The sequence below is a fragment of the Pholcus phalangioides genome, unplaced genomic scaffold (assembly GCF_987345545.1).
Source record: "Pholcus phalangioides strain wild (caught in Gottingen) unplaced genomic scaffold, Ppha-v1.0 ptg000011l_1, whole genome shotgun sequence".
Taxonomy (NCBI): Eukaryota; Metazoa; Arthropoda; class Arachnida; order Araneae; family Pholcidae; genus Pholcus; species Pholcus phalangioides.
Window position 1 is genome coordinate 9000078 of NW_028301604.1, and position 20027 is coordinate 9020104.

Genomic DNA, 20027 nt, shown 5'->3' on the forward strand with positions numbered 1-20027 from the left:
TTAAACTAATCTAAATCTCTGTACATTGGAAATGAATAAATTTGATTTGATTTCTAATAAAAAAACTTAAATTGTCTCTTAAAAACACCTATATATCCAATAAAAAAAGTAAAGTTATTAAATGAGAGGTAACGTAAGCATGGCAATGTAAATAAAAAAAGAGAAAAAATTACACTAAAATAAAATAAATAAAGCAGTTGTTGCCACTGATGTTGAAGAAATATTGATTTTCAATACATAGTTGTTGTAAACTTTTTGCTTTATGTTGATTGGTTGAATGGTGAGTTGAACCATAGAACCGAACGAATGAACTGAAAGACTGGTTTTTCCTCCGTAACCCATCACGTGATCCTGACACGGTTCATGGAAAAGGGGGAAGAGTGCTGCTTAAGGAATTTTCCTTAGAACGCTCCTTACTTAACAACAAGTGCTGAACAGGTGTTTTGTAAGGAAAGTGGAAAATGAGATTGTTCACCCCCTGAGACCATCTTCTATTGGAAGAATCACAGAGGAATTTTTACAAAAAGTATGCGCAATAATAACAAGTAGTAATCCCTCCTTAGTTCAATTCTTAAACAGTGTGAAAAAAAAATAGATGTTTTTGAGAATGTTGTTGATGATCTGTCACAGTGGTTGGCAAACAGCGGCTCGCAAGCCACATGTGGCTCTTTGGCCCTTTGAGTGTGTCTCTTTCAAAAAATACCATGTGTGGGCACACAAAAATTCTAGATTTTTGCAAAATCATGTTTAGACACCCCTTTTGTTCTCGCTCCCTTCTCCTCCCAAGTGACTCGTCTTTTTCATGGGTTTTTGCCAAAAAAAAGAGTGAAAGCCTGACGCTGTTGTCACATGACACTTCCGCGACCAATCATGTGAGTTGAAACTGGGAAGTTCGCGAAAAAGTTGTCAAAAATGAGGCTTTTTTCCTAAGGTACTCAGGGTAGATAGATGCAAAAGACGAGTCTCCTCTCAGAACATGGGGGGGGGGGGAACATGCAATGTTGTCCATACTAAGGAACGTCCACCTCCACCCTACCAGATGATAGAAGACGATGCTCGTGGGCCACTACCTCTCATGACGGGCTCTCCCAAGGACTCCTCTCTCCATCCAACATCAGTCAACATTGCTAGAAGCGATCCACCAGGGGCCACACATTTGAAGACGACTCTCCCATGGCCACCTCTCTCCATCTGCATCCAACATCGGTCAACACTGCTAGGAGCCATCTACCAGGGGCCACACCTCTGAAGATGATGCTCTTCAGCCACCACCTCTCATGAAGACTCTCCCGTGGCCACCTCTCTCCATCTGCATCCAACATCGGTCATCACTGTGAAGCAATTCACCAGGGGCGCCCATCTGAAGACGATGCTCCTGGGGCCTCTGCCCTACAAGATGGCTTTCATCGACGATGTCCTCCAGCTAACATCTTGTCAGACGAGCTTACAGTGAACCTGTCTTCCGCACATTTCCCAGAGAAGGGAGTTAGATATCCGTAACACAACAAGTAAAATAATAACTTGATGAACTGTAAGTTATAAATAATAATAGTTTATTAAGTTAATTTTAGGGAGAGTTGGATTGAAAAAGGTATGTTGAGATGGTTTGGATATATATAGAGAGGATGAAAGAAAGGAGATAGACAAAGCAAGTTCACAAGACAAGTGTGGATGGAAGAGTTGGAAGGGGTCGACCTCAGCGAACATACCTCAATTAGATCGAGGACATTTTTAGCAAAGGGCAGCTTAGGGGTACCTTAATTGAGTTAATAACAATGTACCTACCTTTATAGTTTAAGTTTGAAAAATTTGGCTCTCAAAAGAAGTTTCAATCATTGTACTGTTGATATTTGGCTCTGTTGACTAATGAGTTTGCAGATCACTGTTTCTAGCAAAAGCTTTAAAATTCTGCAACATACTATAAACACACACACAAACATATTTTTTGTATCTTTTACATTAGCTCTTTGAGAATTATATAAAAATCACTCAAAATAGTGAGTTGCTTGTTATAAGCCATAGTCATTATATCAAACTTTTACGGCATTAGAATGTACATAAACATGGTATGTTGATGAAACATGGTAAGTAGTATGTAAACATGATCTGTACTTCTATTTTGACTAGGCCTGTTCCTTGTGAACAGGGAGATGTCAGATTTTCAGTTCATTAATGTATGGACTCACATAGGGGTAGACAAAGACAAAATCTTTACCAGTGCAAGAAATAATTTTGGTGCCTTCTCGGAGGAGGCATAAAAAAAAACACATCCTACCCAAGCCAATAGAAAACAGAATACATTTTTAACAAAGTGAAAAAAATCCACATCCTTTTATATTTCTGTTGTCGATTTTATCTATTTCCTTCATGGGACAATTGGAATTTTTTCAGGTTGTAAGTCTAGTAAATTTGAATTTTCAAATTTTCATTTTGTTTGCTCTAGTGTTCAGGAGTAATGAGAAGTGAAGAATACAGCCTATATTCATGTGCTGAGCTGGTTTGATTTGAAATTTATTGCACACAAATATTACAACATATAATACAGACACAATATACAAAAAAACATATATATTACCATTTATATATTAGCCCAAGGGATTACATAATCCGTCCAGGGCATATTGATAGTGTAGTATATATTGGGGTTGGCAACAGACCAATGGTGTATATAATTAAGATATAATATTCAGTCCTCACATTACATTCGTAAAGAGAGAAAAAAAGATGCATGTATATGGGATTATTATTCAATTGTGTTGATTTTGTTTATGAGTAGTTTTTTGAATTTGTGTAGTGATTTTTCCGTTTTTATTTCGTTATTCAATCTATTATATTCCTTAGGTGCTATGTATATGAATTGTTTTTGTATTATGGTTTTGTTTGGTTTAATTATGGCGTATTGAATTCCGCGTTGTCTTGTTTGTCTCTGCTGGTGTTTAAATTTGAACCAATCGGGATTTTTCTGAATAAAGAATAATATTTTGTAAAGATAGTTTATTGATGTCAAATCTATAATCATTGTGACAGTCCTGGATTATATTTATTTTTTCAGATATATTATTCACAACTTTTCTCACAGTGTTTCTTATTATATTTATATTTGAGTCATAATCACCGCCCCATACCAATATACCATATTGTATGACTGGTAAAATCCATGCGAAATAAATAGTACGGAGAAATTTAGGGGATATAATATTTTTCAAGCAGTAAATCCTGGTATTGATGTATTTTAGTTTACTACTTACTGTCACAGCTTGAGTCTTCCATTTAAGGTTTTTATTAAAAACGATTCCTAGATAGTTTATTTCATTGGATTCCTTAATTTCAATACAGCGACACTCATTGCGTGAGCAATGACCTACATGATATTGTATTGTTATTGGTTCTATATTTCTGTTATTATATAATTGAAAATGCATAAATTTAGTTTTATTTAAATTAAGGGTCAATTTATTATATTTTAGCCATTGTGAAATTATTGTCATATCATTTTCAGCTTTATATTTAAGGTTTAGGTTATCATTATAGGAAATGAAGAGCACTGTGTCATCTGCATAACTAATAATGTTTCCATTCATTTGTAGGTGTTGTATATCATTTACATAAAGCAAAAAGAGTATCGCTCCAAGTACCGATCCCTGTGGGACACAGCTTACTATTTGCTTAAAAGATCCTATTTCATTTTAAATTTTAATTGCCTGTTTTCTGTTCGTTAAGTAGCTTTTAAACTAGTCGTGTATTTTTCCTCTTATACCAGCCTTATACAATATTAATTTTGTCCAGAAGTATTTTATGGTCAACGCTGTCAAATGCTGTACGCAAATCCAAAAAAACAGAAAGGGGTTTTTTTATTGTTATTGACATTCTTGTAAATGTATTCAGTGAGTTTTAGAACTGCCATTTCTGTGTTTTTATTTTCAAGAGATCAAAATTGGTTTTTTGCAAAGTAAGAGTTGAGGAAATCCACAATTTTCATTTTCATTACCCCTTTCTATGACTTTAGACATAATTGGAAGTATCGATATTGGGCGATTCTTATTATAATTATTAATATTTCCAGTTTTGTGAATAGGTCTAACAATGGTATATTTAAGTTTTTCAATAAAAGTACCTTCAGTAATTGAAGTATTGATTATGTGTGTTATGAACCGCAGATGATGTTTACAAACTATTTTTAACATTCTAGCATTAATGCCATTGTATCCAATTGCTTTGTTATTATTTGATTTCATAATTATATATTTAACATATTTTTCTTCTACTGGAGTAAAAACCATAGAATTAGTTTGGTTACAAGACATTTTCATTGGGCAATGATCGTTATCAGTATTTGTCTCATTTGATTCCTTGCTGACTACATTAATAAAATAGTCATTCATTTTTTCTACCACAATACCGAGATCTTCATCAGTGGGTATCTTTATTATTTTCTCATTTTTATTTATTAGGTTGTTAATGATTTTCCATTGCTTTTTTGTATCGTTTCCACAAGCATTAAATTTATTGTAAAAATATTCCTCTTTGGTACACCTAATCTTTTTTTTCAGCATTTTTTCATAATTTTTTAACCTGGCTTCTTGATTATGTGCGTTTCGTTTGAATCTTTTGTATAATTTCTCTTTAATATCAATCATTTTTTTAGTTCAACCGTTATCCATTCATTTTTCTTTCCATTTTTTTTTAAAAATACTTTTCATCCAGAAACAATGGTGTTTGTAGATGATATCAATAAATATTTCGTATAATATATTCATATTTTTCTCTGAGAAAACATTTTCATTCACTTTATAATTTTTTATGCAGGTCTCAAAGTTTAAATAATCAACCCTATCAATGTTGTTCTGCTCAAGAGTTTCAGATTTTGTAATTTTTGTTTTTTCGGCATTATAACCATTTAAAAGTAATGGCCAGTGATCAGTTATATGAATTTTGGCTATTGCAGTTTCATACTGACAGTTTAATTTTGCATTTCTTATATATATATGATCAATGCACGATGTTGATCGGGTAGGCGTATCAGTATAAGACAAAAATCCATTTTTTGCCATCATGCCTGTTAATTCCTCCATTTCATAGTTTATTTTTAAGATATCAATATTGAAATCTCCCATACAAATTACATTTTGATATTTTATACTGCTAATAATTGATTCAAATTCGATTACGAATTGCATTGGTTGGAAATCATGTGCTCTATAAATCAGTATTATACACAACTCAAGATTAGAATCATATGAACAAATTATTTCTGCTGTAGTCATATGCAAATCGATTTTTTGTACAGCATGAGCATTTTTTATGTATGCTATTACTCCTCCGGATTTATTCCTAATTCTTGTCTCACAAATAATATAATACCCGGGTATTTGATATAAATCTATTTAATCATTTTTTATCCAAATTTCACTTAATAAGGTATAGTCGAATGAGTAATTTATTTATTTTTAATATATCATCAATTGATTCAAATTTTCACGCATACTTCTGATATTTACATATATAATATTAATTTTACTTTCATTTGAAAATTAATTTATAATATCAATTGAGTCAAGATAAGGTGACTTCGGCCCTACCTCATATTCATTCACTTGATGATTCACTGCTTTTAATGTTTATTTTGTCCAGATCTTTGATATTTCTAATGTGATGTACTCTATCACCGTCACCTTTCCCAATAGTATTTTCCCATTCCTAATCCAAGCGTACTTGTATGAATTGGCTTTTTAAAATTGTCTCACTTCATAAAACAGATTCTTTAAGTTTTTTGTAAGATGTTCGTTCACAAACAGCGTAGTCGAAGGGTACTTATTGTCTAGTTCACTAGCCAACAAACCCTTACGAATTTTCGCGGCTTGAATCCATTTGTCTCTGATCGAGAAGTCACGAAATTTCACAATGATAGGACAAGCTTTGTTCTTGTTGACCGAATTTACACGATGCATCTTAACGATTTCTTCACAGTGATATACCTCTAGTAGGGACCCGATTTTAGAAACTAAATTTTGGAGGTTCTCCCCCTTGTCTTCTGACATTCCCTGTATTTCGATGTTCAATGACTTCAATCGTAATTCCATGTCATCCAGCATTGTGTAAGTATTCTCAACTTTTTGTGTCAACGATTGATTTTCCTTTTGCAGTCTGTAGTTGACATTTTTTATTTCCTTCAGCTCATCTTTCATCTCCTCCAATTCGGTTTTCAAATCCTTTATTGCATTGTCGCTAAATTCCAATGATTTTCTTAGCTTGGAAATCTCAGCTTTAAGTTCTTTACATTCGGATGTTAGTTTCATTGAGATCTCGGATGTCATTTAGTTTACAGTACCTATTTGTATTTGGTTGGTTTCATCAGTGTCATTTGCTTGGTTGTTATACATAGCATAGGTTTCTTGGTTCCATCTGTGGTAGGACAATTTCAACAGTATTATTTAATTAGGTGTTTGAGGTAGTATAGGCAGCTTTTTAGAGGCAAGATATTTTACTTTTTGATCAATGCTGGAATATTGTTAATATTTATTGGTTGTTTTTTTTTTGTTTCTGTTAAAAGTTGTCATGCTTGTATAAAGCTGAATAGGATGTTATTGTTGGATTCTAGAATGCATTTTGCAGCTGTCGATTTTTTCTATTCGGCCCATTGGCAGCTTTCATTGTGTGCTCAGTCTGGTCGTAATTTTCCTCATGGTGGTCTCAACTATCACTAAAGCATAGTGGTTCTCAAATATAATCACAGTTTCCAGGTGTGTCTACAATGTTTAGCAGAGGCATTGCGATGAACTGTTGATATTGATGTGCGCAGGTGCAGTGCAATAAAGTGGTTCTTATTAAGAATATTTTGGGATGCTGTTGAGAAACACTGACTAGGACAAGGGAACCATGGGTGAGAAAATTTAAGAACCTCTGTTATAGCAGTCTCCATGAACTTTAATGTGAACACACCTCTGAACGCTCTCATTTTTTTACATTTGAAAAAAAACTTATTACTGAGTACAGTAAAGCTGTGACTATATAATCATTGTTCAGAATTCTCTGTTAAATAAGATTGGTAGATTAAATGATATTTTTTCTTCGGTGATATGGAAATTATAGCTATAAAATCAGAATTTCTCCTATCAAAGATAATGAGAAGGAAAAAATTAACTCTCAAGTGCATATAAGTTAATAATGTTTAAGTTAATAATGTTAATAATAATAATGTTTTTAATTATTAATTGGTTGGAGCAGTGACTACAATGCAAGTCATCAGAAGTAATATTGCTAAAAATCTTGGTGATACAGCTACAAAGCATAGGTGGAGATAGACTTGGAAGTTTGGGGGGGGGGGGGCACGATGATATGTCAATTCATATATACATTTGATCAGTTGACTCCACCTTTCTCCACCCATGCTACAAAGCAAAGGGCGCTCACATTGTCTATACATCTGTTGAATGTATAAGCCTATTTGTTCACAATTAGAGAAAAATGCAGATACTGAATTTTAAAAGTTATGAATATTGGATTGTCTGAAAATTTAAATTTACAGGGTGTCTACCATTATGAAAAAGTCATGAAATGAGAAAGGTCAGATGTTTTTTAGGAATGTTTTTTTTTCCCTGCAAGTTTCTGTGCTCAATTTCTATTGTTGATCAACATTATCAATCCTGATGAAATGTTTAATTTTAAGAGCAAAAGAGACATTTAGCCAAATAACCAGTGTTAATTTGTCAATTTTGCTGAGAATAGCAAGTATCAAATCACCAACATCGCCAAATATTAAATATGAAATTGTCAATGATATCACCAAATAATGAGTGATGAATCAAAAATGTTGCTTAATAAATCAAAGAAAAGTCACTGAATTTTTCTTTGCGTACGTAGTAGGCACCTGGGCCATCTTAAGAGCATCATGAGAACTCGAGCAAAGAGATTTTTTGGTTGCCCTACCTAGTAAATTCGAGAAAATTTCATTTAAAACATAAAAATCATAAAAATCCCAAACATTTTATTACTCTGGTGTAAAAAGCTAATTAACAAAGTTAGTATGCAGAAAGTTCACAATGTTAATTAACAACTTTGGCATGCAGAAACACACAATATAATAATACCCCTCCCCCATAAATATTAACCAACATTATATAAGGAAAATGTGAACTTTCTCTGACTATGAAAAATGAGAGGTGAAGGAAAGAACAGATCTTCATCACCTTTAATGATACCTCAACTTTTAATGTTGGGCCATTGAAAGGTAGATGTGATATGATTCTTTTTCCAAATTTTGCCTTCCAACAAGTTTCAACTTTGTTTCATTATCCAAAAAACATCTTTATTGACGTCTTATTTGTGAGGTTGACAAAAAAAGAAATATCATAATGATATTAAAATTACATAATAATAAGAAAGAAGTGATACCAAAAAAAACGGATATTAGGTCAACTCACATTTTCAGAAATAGACAAAATATAAAGGCAGGGTCGCAACTAGGGGGGAGTAGGTGGATCTCGTGCCCCAGGCGCTGAACCAGAGGGAGCGCAAATTTTATTCTCAAACATTCTTCCTTCAACATTACGGGGGGGGGGGGGGGTGCCAAAATGCGCACTTGCCCCGGGTGACCAAGCATCTAGTTGCGGCCCTGTATAAAGGGCACAACAGGTGGCGACATGACCACAAACTTTTCCACATGAAATTGTATGAGCAGCTATCAAACCAATGACATTTTTACTAAAAAATGGAGTAAGGAAAAAAGAGAAATGCAGACGCTACTATTCCCACAAGCTAACTGATTTTTACAAATTACATATGGTTCCACGTAACCCCAATTTCCACTTACCTCAGTTCACCTTATGTGAAAATCTAAATCTGGAGTGGTGATAAAATTTAGTTTTTTAACTGTACTCTAGATTATTTTTCAATTTTTGATATTTTGAACTTGAAATAAACATAGATTATATTATTACTAGAACAATGAAAAGGTGGTGGTATGGTATAAAAAGGAAACTTACTAAAAAAATAAATCAATTTAAACCCCACATACATATTCAAAGACAATATGTTATATATTATTATTGTTTAATATACCTGATCTACTGTCTATTACAGTTCCTTGATAGTCCATTATTGTTAGAACATCTCTATGCTTTTCAGTTGAACATTTTCTATCAAACTCAATTCGGAGAGCCTCAGCACCTATAGAAAAAATGTATCATGGATAGGTTATTTCTATTCATCAATGAGCTGCTGTGTGGTCATATGAGTATCTAACAGCTTTACATTGTTAAAGCCTGGGTTCAATACTTGTCACTAGATAATGATAGTCAAGTGAAATTTATTTTCTGTTGTTTTCCAAGTTTATGCAAGCAATCAGACATGCAACAGAAAAATAAATACATTTATGCGTTGAATCATTTGCTGATTCATCTGAAGTCAAATGATTACACTTAAAATTTAACATGCACAACATTTGTCAAACATTATATAATGAAATTTATTAAGAATGGGTTTGATATGATGGGCCTTCAGGGTGCACCCTAGTTAAATCTACCATTTTGCCTTCCCTTCTTTCTTTTGGTTTACAAGTGCCAAAATTGCAAGTGCTTCCTATCTGTCAAAACCTACCAATGATTTACTGATCCCATAGCTGTTCTGTTGGTATTTTTAATCATTTGATCATTTTTGTTGCACCAGGGTCATCCATTAGCCTTGATTCACACGAGGACTAATCAGACAAGGGCCTACAATTTAATGGTGATGCTGAACAGCAGCCTTTTCTATACTCACTGAGAGGTTAGTGCGCTAACCCCTCCATGTGGGACTCCGTGCAGTAGCCAATCTTTTTCTGTGATCATGTTGCCATTTCTGTTGTACCCCTGTATCAGGAAATTTTCTGACAAGGACGAACCGGGTATTAAACTCGTGACACTTCTGAACATCCCTTGGTACATCAGGTGAGTATCTTATCGATTTGGGCTACCATGCCCTATATAACTTAGATCGAGGTGCACAACCTGTGGATCGCCAAGGTGTTCCACCCGGCCCGCGAAAGGTGTCTCTGCTGAGAACAGTATCTATATACGACAAGGAAAATAACTGTGCTGACCATATTGCTTTCATTGAAATACGGAAAATCTGTATCCATTCAGGTTATCAATAATTATAAAAAAAAACTGTTAATATGTTACATAGTTATCATTTATTCATATTCTGCATCTGAATATTGCTGTTGACAATGTTGATTCCCCGTAATCTGGCAATTAAGCCCAGATTTGACAAGATTCTCCCACTAGCACTTATGTATTAAGTGCTTCAACCATGCACATCATTTTCTGAACCATAGGTAACTGAAACAGTGGGTACCAACTCCCTTGAAACGACTCTACTTCAGATATGTAGGAGCCCCCACTTGAATATACTAAATAAATATTGTAAATATTTATCCTGTACAGATATTTTGTGACATACCTTTCTGCATGCTGGAGGTAAAGGATACCACTTTGTCTATCATGCCCATTTTTGTCTATACAGGCTGTCTCAAATTTTTTGCATAGCAGATATCTCTGTAACCGTTGACTTTACAAACATACTTTCCATTGCAAAAAGTTCTCAAATGATATGCAGTTACTTTTTAAAATCTGAAAATTAATTTTAGGGGTCGTACACATAAGAAAAAATAAAGTAATCAACTTTTTATGCAGTACCTGTGTGCTTAAAAACCTAATTAGACCCTGTCTCTCTTGATGCCAACAATAAAAGATTCCATTTTTCTAAGTGCATTATTCACTGAGGTATTTGATAAAAAAAAGGTGGAAAATTGGGAAAGAACAGCGTTTAAATGCAGAAAAACTATTTTACTCACATTTAATGCTGTTTTTTCCAAACTTTCCTCTGTTCTTTGAATTTGAATAACACAGCGAATATTGTCCTTAAAAATGTGGAATATTTTTTTTTGGAATCGGGAAAGATAGAGCAACAACTTTCTAATTGTGTTTTTCAACACACTGGGACCATAGGCACGGGGGGCTGAGGCCCCCAATATTGTAAGGGGGCTGAGCCGCCCCCCCAATAATTTCAGAAAGAACAATGCAATGCACCTTCCCTCTTCTGCATACCTGCTTGAGTCCTGTATATACGGGACGTCCAGCAACTTTCAGCACCCCAATGTTTTCTTCAGGTTAGCACCTCTGATGGGGACTGTATAAAAAGTTAATTCCTTCATTTTCTCATGTGTAAAACCCCTAAAGTAAACTTTCAGATTTTAAGTTACTGCACATCATTTGAAAACTTTTTGTAATGGAAAATACAGTATGTTTGTAAAGTCAGTGGTTACAGAGATATCTGCTGTACAAACAATTTGGGATAGTCTGTATTGGAACAATGCTATTAATTTACAGTTCTTTCGTTACACTATACAGAGGTACAGTATAACTTACAAGAAATAACAGACACCCATAAAACCAAAAATTTTGTCCTCTAATGAGGAAGTACATTATACAATGGAAACTGCATTTATACGGCTTTCACATTTATACGATGCTTGGCTTCACTTGCAGTTGGTTTCTATACATTTCAATGTTAAAATGTTTGTGCTACTCTGAAAGTGATACACCTGTGGTTATGCATAATAATCAATTGTCTAAATAAAGAACAATTAAATTTCACGTCATTTATCACTTTTAATGACGATTATGCATAATTACCAAATAAAGCTGAAAAGTCTGATAAATATGGAAAAATTTAGAACCTTTCTTCTCCTCATAAAACCAATTAATTATTTTTACGTGTGTGTATGTGTATATGATTACCTGTACTTGCACTACACACATTTTGCAATAAAATTGGAATTAAAATAAATGTGAAAAGGATAAAAACATTCATAATAACATTACAGGCTTGTAATGTTGGCGTTCTTCACACGTATCAACAAACAAAACCAACACATTACAATTCAAATTCACCAGCCCAGACTATAGCTATGTTCAGTTAAGTAATTAATTTTACGATTTATCATATTTACTAACATGAGTTTGGAATTATTACATAATCTTAAATAAATATGATAAATTCTCAGTTTAATGACCAAAAATGAATAAATTAGAATAGAAAAAAAATAGAGTTTGCCTGATTTTACTGTACACTAACAGGGAGTGAAATACGTTAAAACTATTCCATGGGACTAGGGATCAGAAAAGTGTCCATTAACTGGGAGGTGTTAACAGGGCTGCAACTAGATGTTTTACCAAACATCTAGTTGCCCACCCGGGGCAAGTGCACATTTTGGTGCCCCCTTGTAATGTTGAAGGAGAGGTTTGAAAATAAAATTTGCGCCCCCTCTGGTTCAGTGCCCAGGGTATGAGACCCACCTGCTCCCCCCTAGTTACATCCGTGGGTGTTAATGGTCATGGGAAATGTCCATTAACTGAGAGTGTCTGTTAGGAGAGGCTCCACTATACAGGACACTAAATCTATTTAGTCTATTAGGACACACACCTATTTCAATAAATAACACAACTATTAACTTTATAAAATCAGCAAGCTGTAATGTAAGATACACAAAAAACTCTTTAAACTGCTCTCCTGTAAAATTTCCCTGTTGTGACATGGTGTACTTTTACCTCAAGCACATAGAGGTATAAAAATATCTCAGTTATTATCCATTAAAAGAATTTATGGCTGCTGAAAAACAAGGCTTAAAAAATCATATGTTTTATGTGTTTCTATTTTATAAATTAGAACTCACCAGGTAATATAACATAATTATTGAGTACAGTGTGAGAAGGATATGGATGACTTGATTCTTGTACTACAGGCAATGATTTCCTGAACGTGTTTCCACCACAAATAGCAACATCTTCCAATTCATTCACACAGAGTTCCAAAATCATTTCTCCTACCTACAGAAAATAAGAAAAAAATATTTAGGCTAAAATGTAGCAGATTAGGTTCTCATGGAATCATCAGAAGAAAGATGAATTTCAATCTTGAAGACTATAATTTGAGGACTAACTATAACATATGATTATCTTTAAGGCTGAAGATTCGCCACTCATTTAGGCTAATGATTTTAGTCTGATATTATGAAAGTAAACTGTATCATTGAGCATTTATACTTCTGGAAAGATTAAGTTGAATAAACACATGGAGTCATCTATAGTAGAGCCCAAAAGTCTTTTGACAAATGTAGTGATGCCAACTGCAACAGTTCATTTACGTACACTGCTGTAACCTTGACATATATAATGCAGAAGGAAGATCTTTTCCAAAAGTTTTTTGAAAAAAATAAAATTTGTTGTTTGTGTTAAGTGAGCTTTTATACTATTTTTGTTTTGGGATCGACCAAAATTAATGTGACACGATTAATCGTACATAGAAACGATCAATTCATTTTTTTATCTCTATGGTAGGATTGGGAAGTTTTACACATAATAAACACTAAAACATTAGAATAAGGCACCATAAGTATTCTTTATGGGCATTGTATAATATTTTATCATGTGTATATATTGTTTATAATTTGTGTTAATTGCATTTTTATTTAATTGGGCTGCTGTATTTTTGAAATATATGACATCCATATTTTTATGGGCATCTTTTTATCAGCCACCTCATTGGGCATTTTGCTTGTTGTGGCGTTGTATTTGTATTTGAATATTCTATGATTTTTTTGGATAAAATGTAATTCAGGCTTTAAGGAAGTGAGGAAGTCAAGCTCAAGTAGCATATGGTTTTGATACTTCACGACAGTAAGTGTGTGGAACCATCTCGAGAACAAGTAAAAAGTAATTTTGTTTCAGTACAACCTGAAAAAATAACAGACAGGATATATAAAAAAGGAAAAAATACAAGCAAAGAATATCCTTGAAAATCTGCTTGGTGAAAAAACTAATGAATTTAATTTAAATAATATACTAAAAATGAGTATCGCTTTTAAAACGTCAAACTGAACTATATCGGCTTGTTTAGTCATTACTGGTACCAAGAATGGAATACAGTCAGCATAATTAATGCATGCCAGAAAGTTCTTTCTCATATTATGCGTGATCATAACGTATATGTGATGAAAGAATGGGAATATGTTGAGTGTTGAATGGTGCAGACTAGCGCAGAGGTTCTCAAACTTTTTCATCCACGGTGCCCTGTTACTTTAATCAATGCTTCTCCGAGCCCCCTGAGCAGTTTAACAAAGAATCTCTTTGAAAAACCTTCGGGATGCTCCGCGGTGCCAAGAACTAGTAAGTTCTTGGATTTTTCCCAACGTAATTTGACTAGAGGGCCTTCAGCTAAGTGCTGGCAAACCTCATGACACCATAGTTCATATTAGAAAGTATTGTAAGCCCTCGCATAAGTACTAATTGAAAAACACTAGATAATATTTTAAGAGTAGACTCAACGTTTCGTGGACAGTTTTTGTTTTTCTGAAATAGTATATATATGCATCTTCAGTTACTTTTAAACTTTCCTCGTAATACATGGACAGGTTCGGGTCTGGTCCAGGTGCCTCAAGTGCAAAAGGGACTTCATGAAGATGAGATCGTTAAAATTTCAGACCCTGACAAAGGTTTTTTGAAAATATTTTTTGTTAAACAGCTCTAGGGAGCAGGTGGAGCTCGCGGATAAGCATTGAATATGGTAAAGGAGCACTTCAGGTGGAAAAAGTTTGAGAACCCTCTGCGTCAGGCTATTCTGGGCAGTCACGGATAAATGATGATGAAGTTGGGGGGGGGGGGGCCACGGCTGCCAAAAGTTTAAGAAACACTGGAAAATTGGAGGGGAGATATACGTGTCATGAGTTAACAAACACACCCGTCAAAACTTTTTCCAGGGAATAATTTCTCCGATTCTGCACACTGCTGCATATGCATAACAGTGATTCATAGAAAAGAGAAATTACACCATGAAAAAGACAATGATTCTGAAAAAGTCACATTTTAACATAAAACTATGCACTATCACTATATAATATAGTACAATATATTGTCGTACAAATATAGATGACTATAATTTGCTCTCCCATTCTCTACATATCAGAGCGCTATTGACCCAAGATTATAGGTTTTTATTTACCCCCCTTTAAGAAAAACTCTTCCAGAACCCCCTTTTGTGTCCTAAAATCTTGGGTTTTTAAGGGCTCAAAAGCTTGTAGCTGTTTTCCACCTTTCCCTAGTCTTTGACACTACCCTATACACAAGCTAGTAGCTCTTGCCAAGGCACCTGCAGATAACGTGTCATTTCTAGGTGCTATGATTCTAGCTAAGTCACCATACATAAAGTGGTATTTCTAGCAGTTCAAGCTCTCTACCTCAGGCTCCCAAAAAAAGGCGATACTTCTTGGAGCTTGAATCCTCGTTGTTACTTCATAGGTTCAGTGGTCTTTCCACAATAGGTTCCTGTGCCTAATTTCTACAAAAGGGGCCTTAGTCATTGCTCTTGGAGGCCTTCCAGAACAGAATGAGTATTTTGCGAATGCCATATCCTTATACCTATGAAAGGTATTTCTAGGAGATCTACCGAGAAACGACCAATAGCAAGAGAAAAAAGTTACAGCTAGAAGCAGGCAAGATTTTGTCCTTTAATAAAGGTGGGAACAGGGGCTGATCTGAACATGCTTCCAGATGAAGAGCTTGAGAGCAATTGTCAAAAATGGTAATGAAAACCTCCACGTTCTTTTTTTTCCTTCATCTCTTAAGGATTAGTACAAACCCAATCACTGTGAAACTGCAAGCGGCGCAAATATAAATGTAGATTTTTTTCCCCCTTACTCATAATTTTAGTCAATGAAGGTAGAAAAAGTCAATATTTTTCAAGTTTTTTTAAAGATCAAGTAATTTATAAAAATAGGCGCCAATTTAGGCAAAATTTCTATTTACGGCTACGCCACTGATGTTAGAGTATGTTGACAAGGCTTCCTCTACCAATTTTTCTATATATGAAGAAAGTACCATAGAAGGATCTATGTCATGAAAATTACCTATTGCTGATTTGAACTTGCAAAGCCCTTCTGCTATGTTACTCATTGTGTGAACTTGTCTTTCACTTCTTTATCTTGATCGTCTTCATCTGGTACCACTTCAGTTTCAGGCGCATTCAGCTGCATTAATTACTCCTCGGGCAATGCCTCTGAATTGCTATTAGGCAATAGCAATTGTAATAATTTAGAATGCAATTTAATTTAGAATTTTGCAATAGCAATTTTTAGTTTGGCTTCTTCTATATCCATATCATTGAAACCTTTTTTTTTCAACCATCTGTTTCGCTAATGTGACAATGTCTTTTATAATCTCTTAAATTGGCTCTGTAGAGATGGTTGTGTCCTGGAGTGCACATTGTGGCCAAAGGTTAATCCAACCTGAGTTGACCGTTTCTCTCCTAAGAGCTGCCATGGCTCTAGTAATGACAGTAATGGCATTAGTGATAGTGTAATTCTTCCATACCTTCAAGACATTTTCTGCATTTGCATCTTCTATTTGCATGCACAATCATCCCCACTGAGTGACATATATAGTGAGCCTTGAATGTTCGCATTACCCCTTGATCAAGGGGCTGAATGATAGATGTTGTATTAGGAGGCATATAAAGGACTTCCACACCATCAGCTTTAAACTCATTGACTTCTGAATGTCCAGTAGCATTATTCAGTATCAAAAGAACTTTGAATGGCATGTCTTCACTCTCAAGGTACCTCCTGACTTCTGGAACAAAACACTATTTAAACTCATAGAGGAAAAATGTTTTCATAATCTGAGCCTTTTTATTGTTCATAAAAAAATACTGGGAGCTTTGACTTATCCTTTCCATTCAATGACTGCTGGTTCACAGATTTAAAAATGATGGTGGACTTTATCATGTACCCATATGCATTTGAACAAAACAACATAGTATATTTATACTGAGAAATTGAATTTTCTGTATGTTATGCTGAAACTGATATTTGGAAAGAAAAGTTATTTTGTCTCCTCCGGGAATCGAACCCGGGTCCCCTTGCATACCAGGCAAGTGCGCTCAGAGCCGCAACTAGAAGCTTGGTCAGTAGGGGCAAGCATGCATTTTGGCGCCCCCGTAATGTTAAAAGATAGGTAAAAGTTTGAAATTTGCACCCTTTCTGGTCCAGTGCCCAGGGCAGCAGACTCACCGGCTCCCCCCTAGTTATGACCCTGAGTGCACTAACCAATACACCAGAGACACACTTTTCAATTCCTTATAACAAGGATTAGTAGCGTGAAGTGCTAAGTGGAGTCATAGCAGCCTCCCTTAACTTCAGGAATTTTCACCCCAGTTGGTGTTTTTGTATGAAGAGATGGTATTGACTATCTCTTCATAGTAACTTTATCTTTACAATCCTTAAAACCAGGGGTTTGCTTTACTGCTTGGGTGATAAATGTTGTTTGCAGCGTTTTCTTCCAAAATAGTGCAGTTTTATCAGGATTAAACACCTGCTGAGATGCATAACCCTTCTCTTTAATACTTTTCTGCAAAGACTTTGGAAATTTTATTCTCCTCAGCATAGGCTTGATCGCCAGTGATTTTTACATTGCGTAATCAGATTAGTTTCTTAAACGTATGAAACCAACCTTTACTTGCATAAAATTCTGATGGAATAGACATTCCAACAGCTTTTTCCTTTAAAATGTTAAAATTTAAATTCCAAAATTTTTAAAAATTATAATTTTATTTTAAATAAGATTGAGTTAATGAAATCTTAACCTTTTGCTTCATTTCATGAATCGATCAGTTTTCTTTATTTTTAATCAATTTTTATTCAATTACATTGATGTCATGGTATTTTATCATGCATGCAAGGTGTTTTTGATGCATTTTTTTGAAAATTTACAAAAAATTAAGTATCTAAGATATGTAAAACTTTATACCAGCATAGGATAGCACATACAATCAAGATTATATGTAAAAAATTTGGAATAAATGATGGTTAAATAGTATTTTTAATGATATTCCTATTAGAGCATAGTTTTTCACCATGTTAAAAGGTATGAGACCCCTTAACAAGAAAAATCCAAGGAAGTTCTTACTGTTGAATACATAATCAGGAATGTTATGGCATGGATATGCATATTTTTTAATGGTGTTGATCATTGATAATTTTTGTCGTACCCATGGCCCCCACATCCTACAGCAGGGCCCCTAGATCTTTAGCGGGCCCCCCAGACCAGACTTTTAGGGGCCCCTTTATGATGAATTTATAGCGTGAAAAAACAAAAAAAATGATGAGAATCATCCCGGGCCCTACCCTAGTGGGGGGGGGGGGGGGCATGATCGTACCACAGTCATTTTCTGCAGATAAGGGGCTGATTAGACCCAGACCTACAATTTATTGCCAATTCTGAATGGCAATGTTAAACATTTTTGCCTTGTCTTCCACTCCCTACAATTAGCAATCATTGTGGTCACGCCACTGTATCTATCATACCTCTACACCAGAAAGGTTTCTGACAAGGATGAATTTGGTATCAAAATAATGATACCTCTAAACATCCTTTGGTACTTATCGAGTTTGGTAGCGAGTATCTTATCAACCTAGGCTATCGTGTCCCTTGTCTGCGTTGGACCTATGTACTATGTGAAAACACTAGAGACAGGTTTCATTTCAAAGATGTACTGCATAACTACATGTTGTCATTCACTATGTGACACATACCCTATAATCAATATTTCAGTAAGACATTGACAGCAAATATATAGCTTTAAAGTTGTTGGGCATTACTTAAAAAGCCCCAAAATGAAAATTTAATGGTTGGCTAGGTCAGGGTGCTGACTTGAATCCTATCAAGCATTTGTAGATTGAGCTTGATAGATGAGTTGGAGTAAGAAATTATCCAAATTTGATTGTTTTTTCAATTGTGTGAAAAAGAATAATAGTAATATGAAAGAGTGAATTCAAATTTTTTGTGGGTCTCAGGTTGTATTTGTCTCCATAACAGTTTGTCTTGAGCTATTGCTTTCTGATTTGTAGGACAGTGCTCAATCTGGCAGCAAATTAGGAACATCTAAAACAGGAGTGATCAATCTTTTTTGCTTTTTAGGTGGCACAAGGGCTGCATTTACATAAGGAGAGAAAACTCATTTGTGCCACTTTATATCTGAAAACAATATAGGAGAGTCTATATTGAGACCACTTTGAAGCTCAATTATCATTCTTAGCTATGAACAAAAAATAGAAAATTTTTTTCTTCCACTTGGGGGTAAAAGCCACTTGAAATGTTTCAAATTATATTTTATACTGGAAACATAACATATGTGAAAAATATTTATTTATATTAGAAGTTTGACAGCATCGATACACAATATAGCCATAAGTCAGTGTTTACTTTGAAGTTCAGATTTTTTTTTTTTTGCTTTCTAGAAAAATACTTGACAAATCGTTCTGTAATTTCAAGCATGGAAACATATTGTTTGAACTCACAATTTCCAGTGAAGATTCAGACACAAATGCATTTAGGGAAGTGACAAAAATTTAATAAGAAAAAGCTGTTTTCAATCAAACCTGTATCATAATAAGCAGCAAATGATTTGTAAATTTCACTCAATGTTGCATGCAATATGTGCAATGTTTGTTTGTGAAAAAAACACACACATTCAAGGGGCAGCTCATGAAGGTGCATGTGCCCCCTGAAAATTCCAAGTGTCATTAACTTAATTCTTCAAATGTATTTGATACTAACTTAATATCATTGAATTTCTTTATTTTCCAAATGAATTAGAGAAATTAGAAAAGAAATAGTTTTGGAAGGCACTGATTAAAAAAAAAGTGTTCCACAAAGTACGAGCCTTATGGTCAAAGTTTGGCAGAGCCTTCCATGGGGAGAGCTCTGTATTACTCTTTCCTCTTTTAGGCACTTCACGTCCTCTGACGATACAAGATACGCTTAGCACTGAGAAATACGAAAGAAGGGGATTGTTAGCACAGGTTATTATGCTTGTTTTGGCCATGCTAAAACATATGCCGATTACATTGATGCCGCCATCTATCTTTTATCTAGTGTATGTTTTGTATCTTTAAATTAGAATATATTTGAGTTTAAAAAAATAATATATATTTATAA

At 34.5% G+C, this 20027-nt stretch overlaps 1 protein-coding gene across 1 annotated transcript in view; it reads right to left on the reverse strand.

The window, feature by feature from the left end:
• Positions 1 to 20027, reverse strand: part of HERC2 (E3 ubiquitin-protein ligase HERC2) — a 645607-nt gene that overhangs the window by 138497 nt on the left and 487083 nt on the right. The window contains exons 62-63 of the mRNA XM_089238586.1: positions 12713 to 12866; positions 9058 to 9165 (exon numbers count right to left, since the gene is read on the reverse strand). Coding sequence (XP_089094712.1) covers positions 9058 to 9165; positions 12713 to 12866 — 262 coding nt within the window. The remainder of the gene's footprint in view (positions 1 to 9057; positions 9166 to 12712; positions 12867 to 20027) is intronic.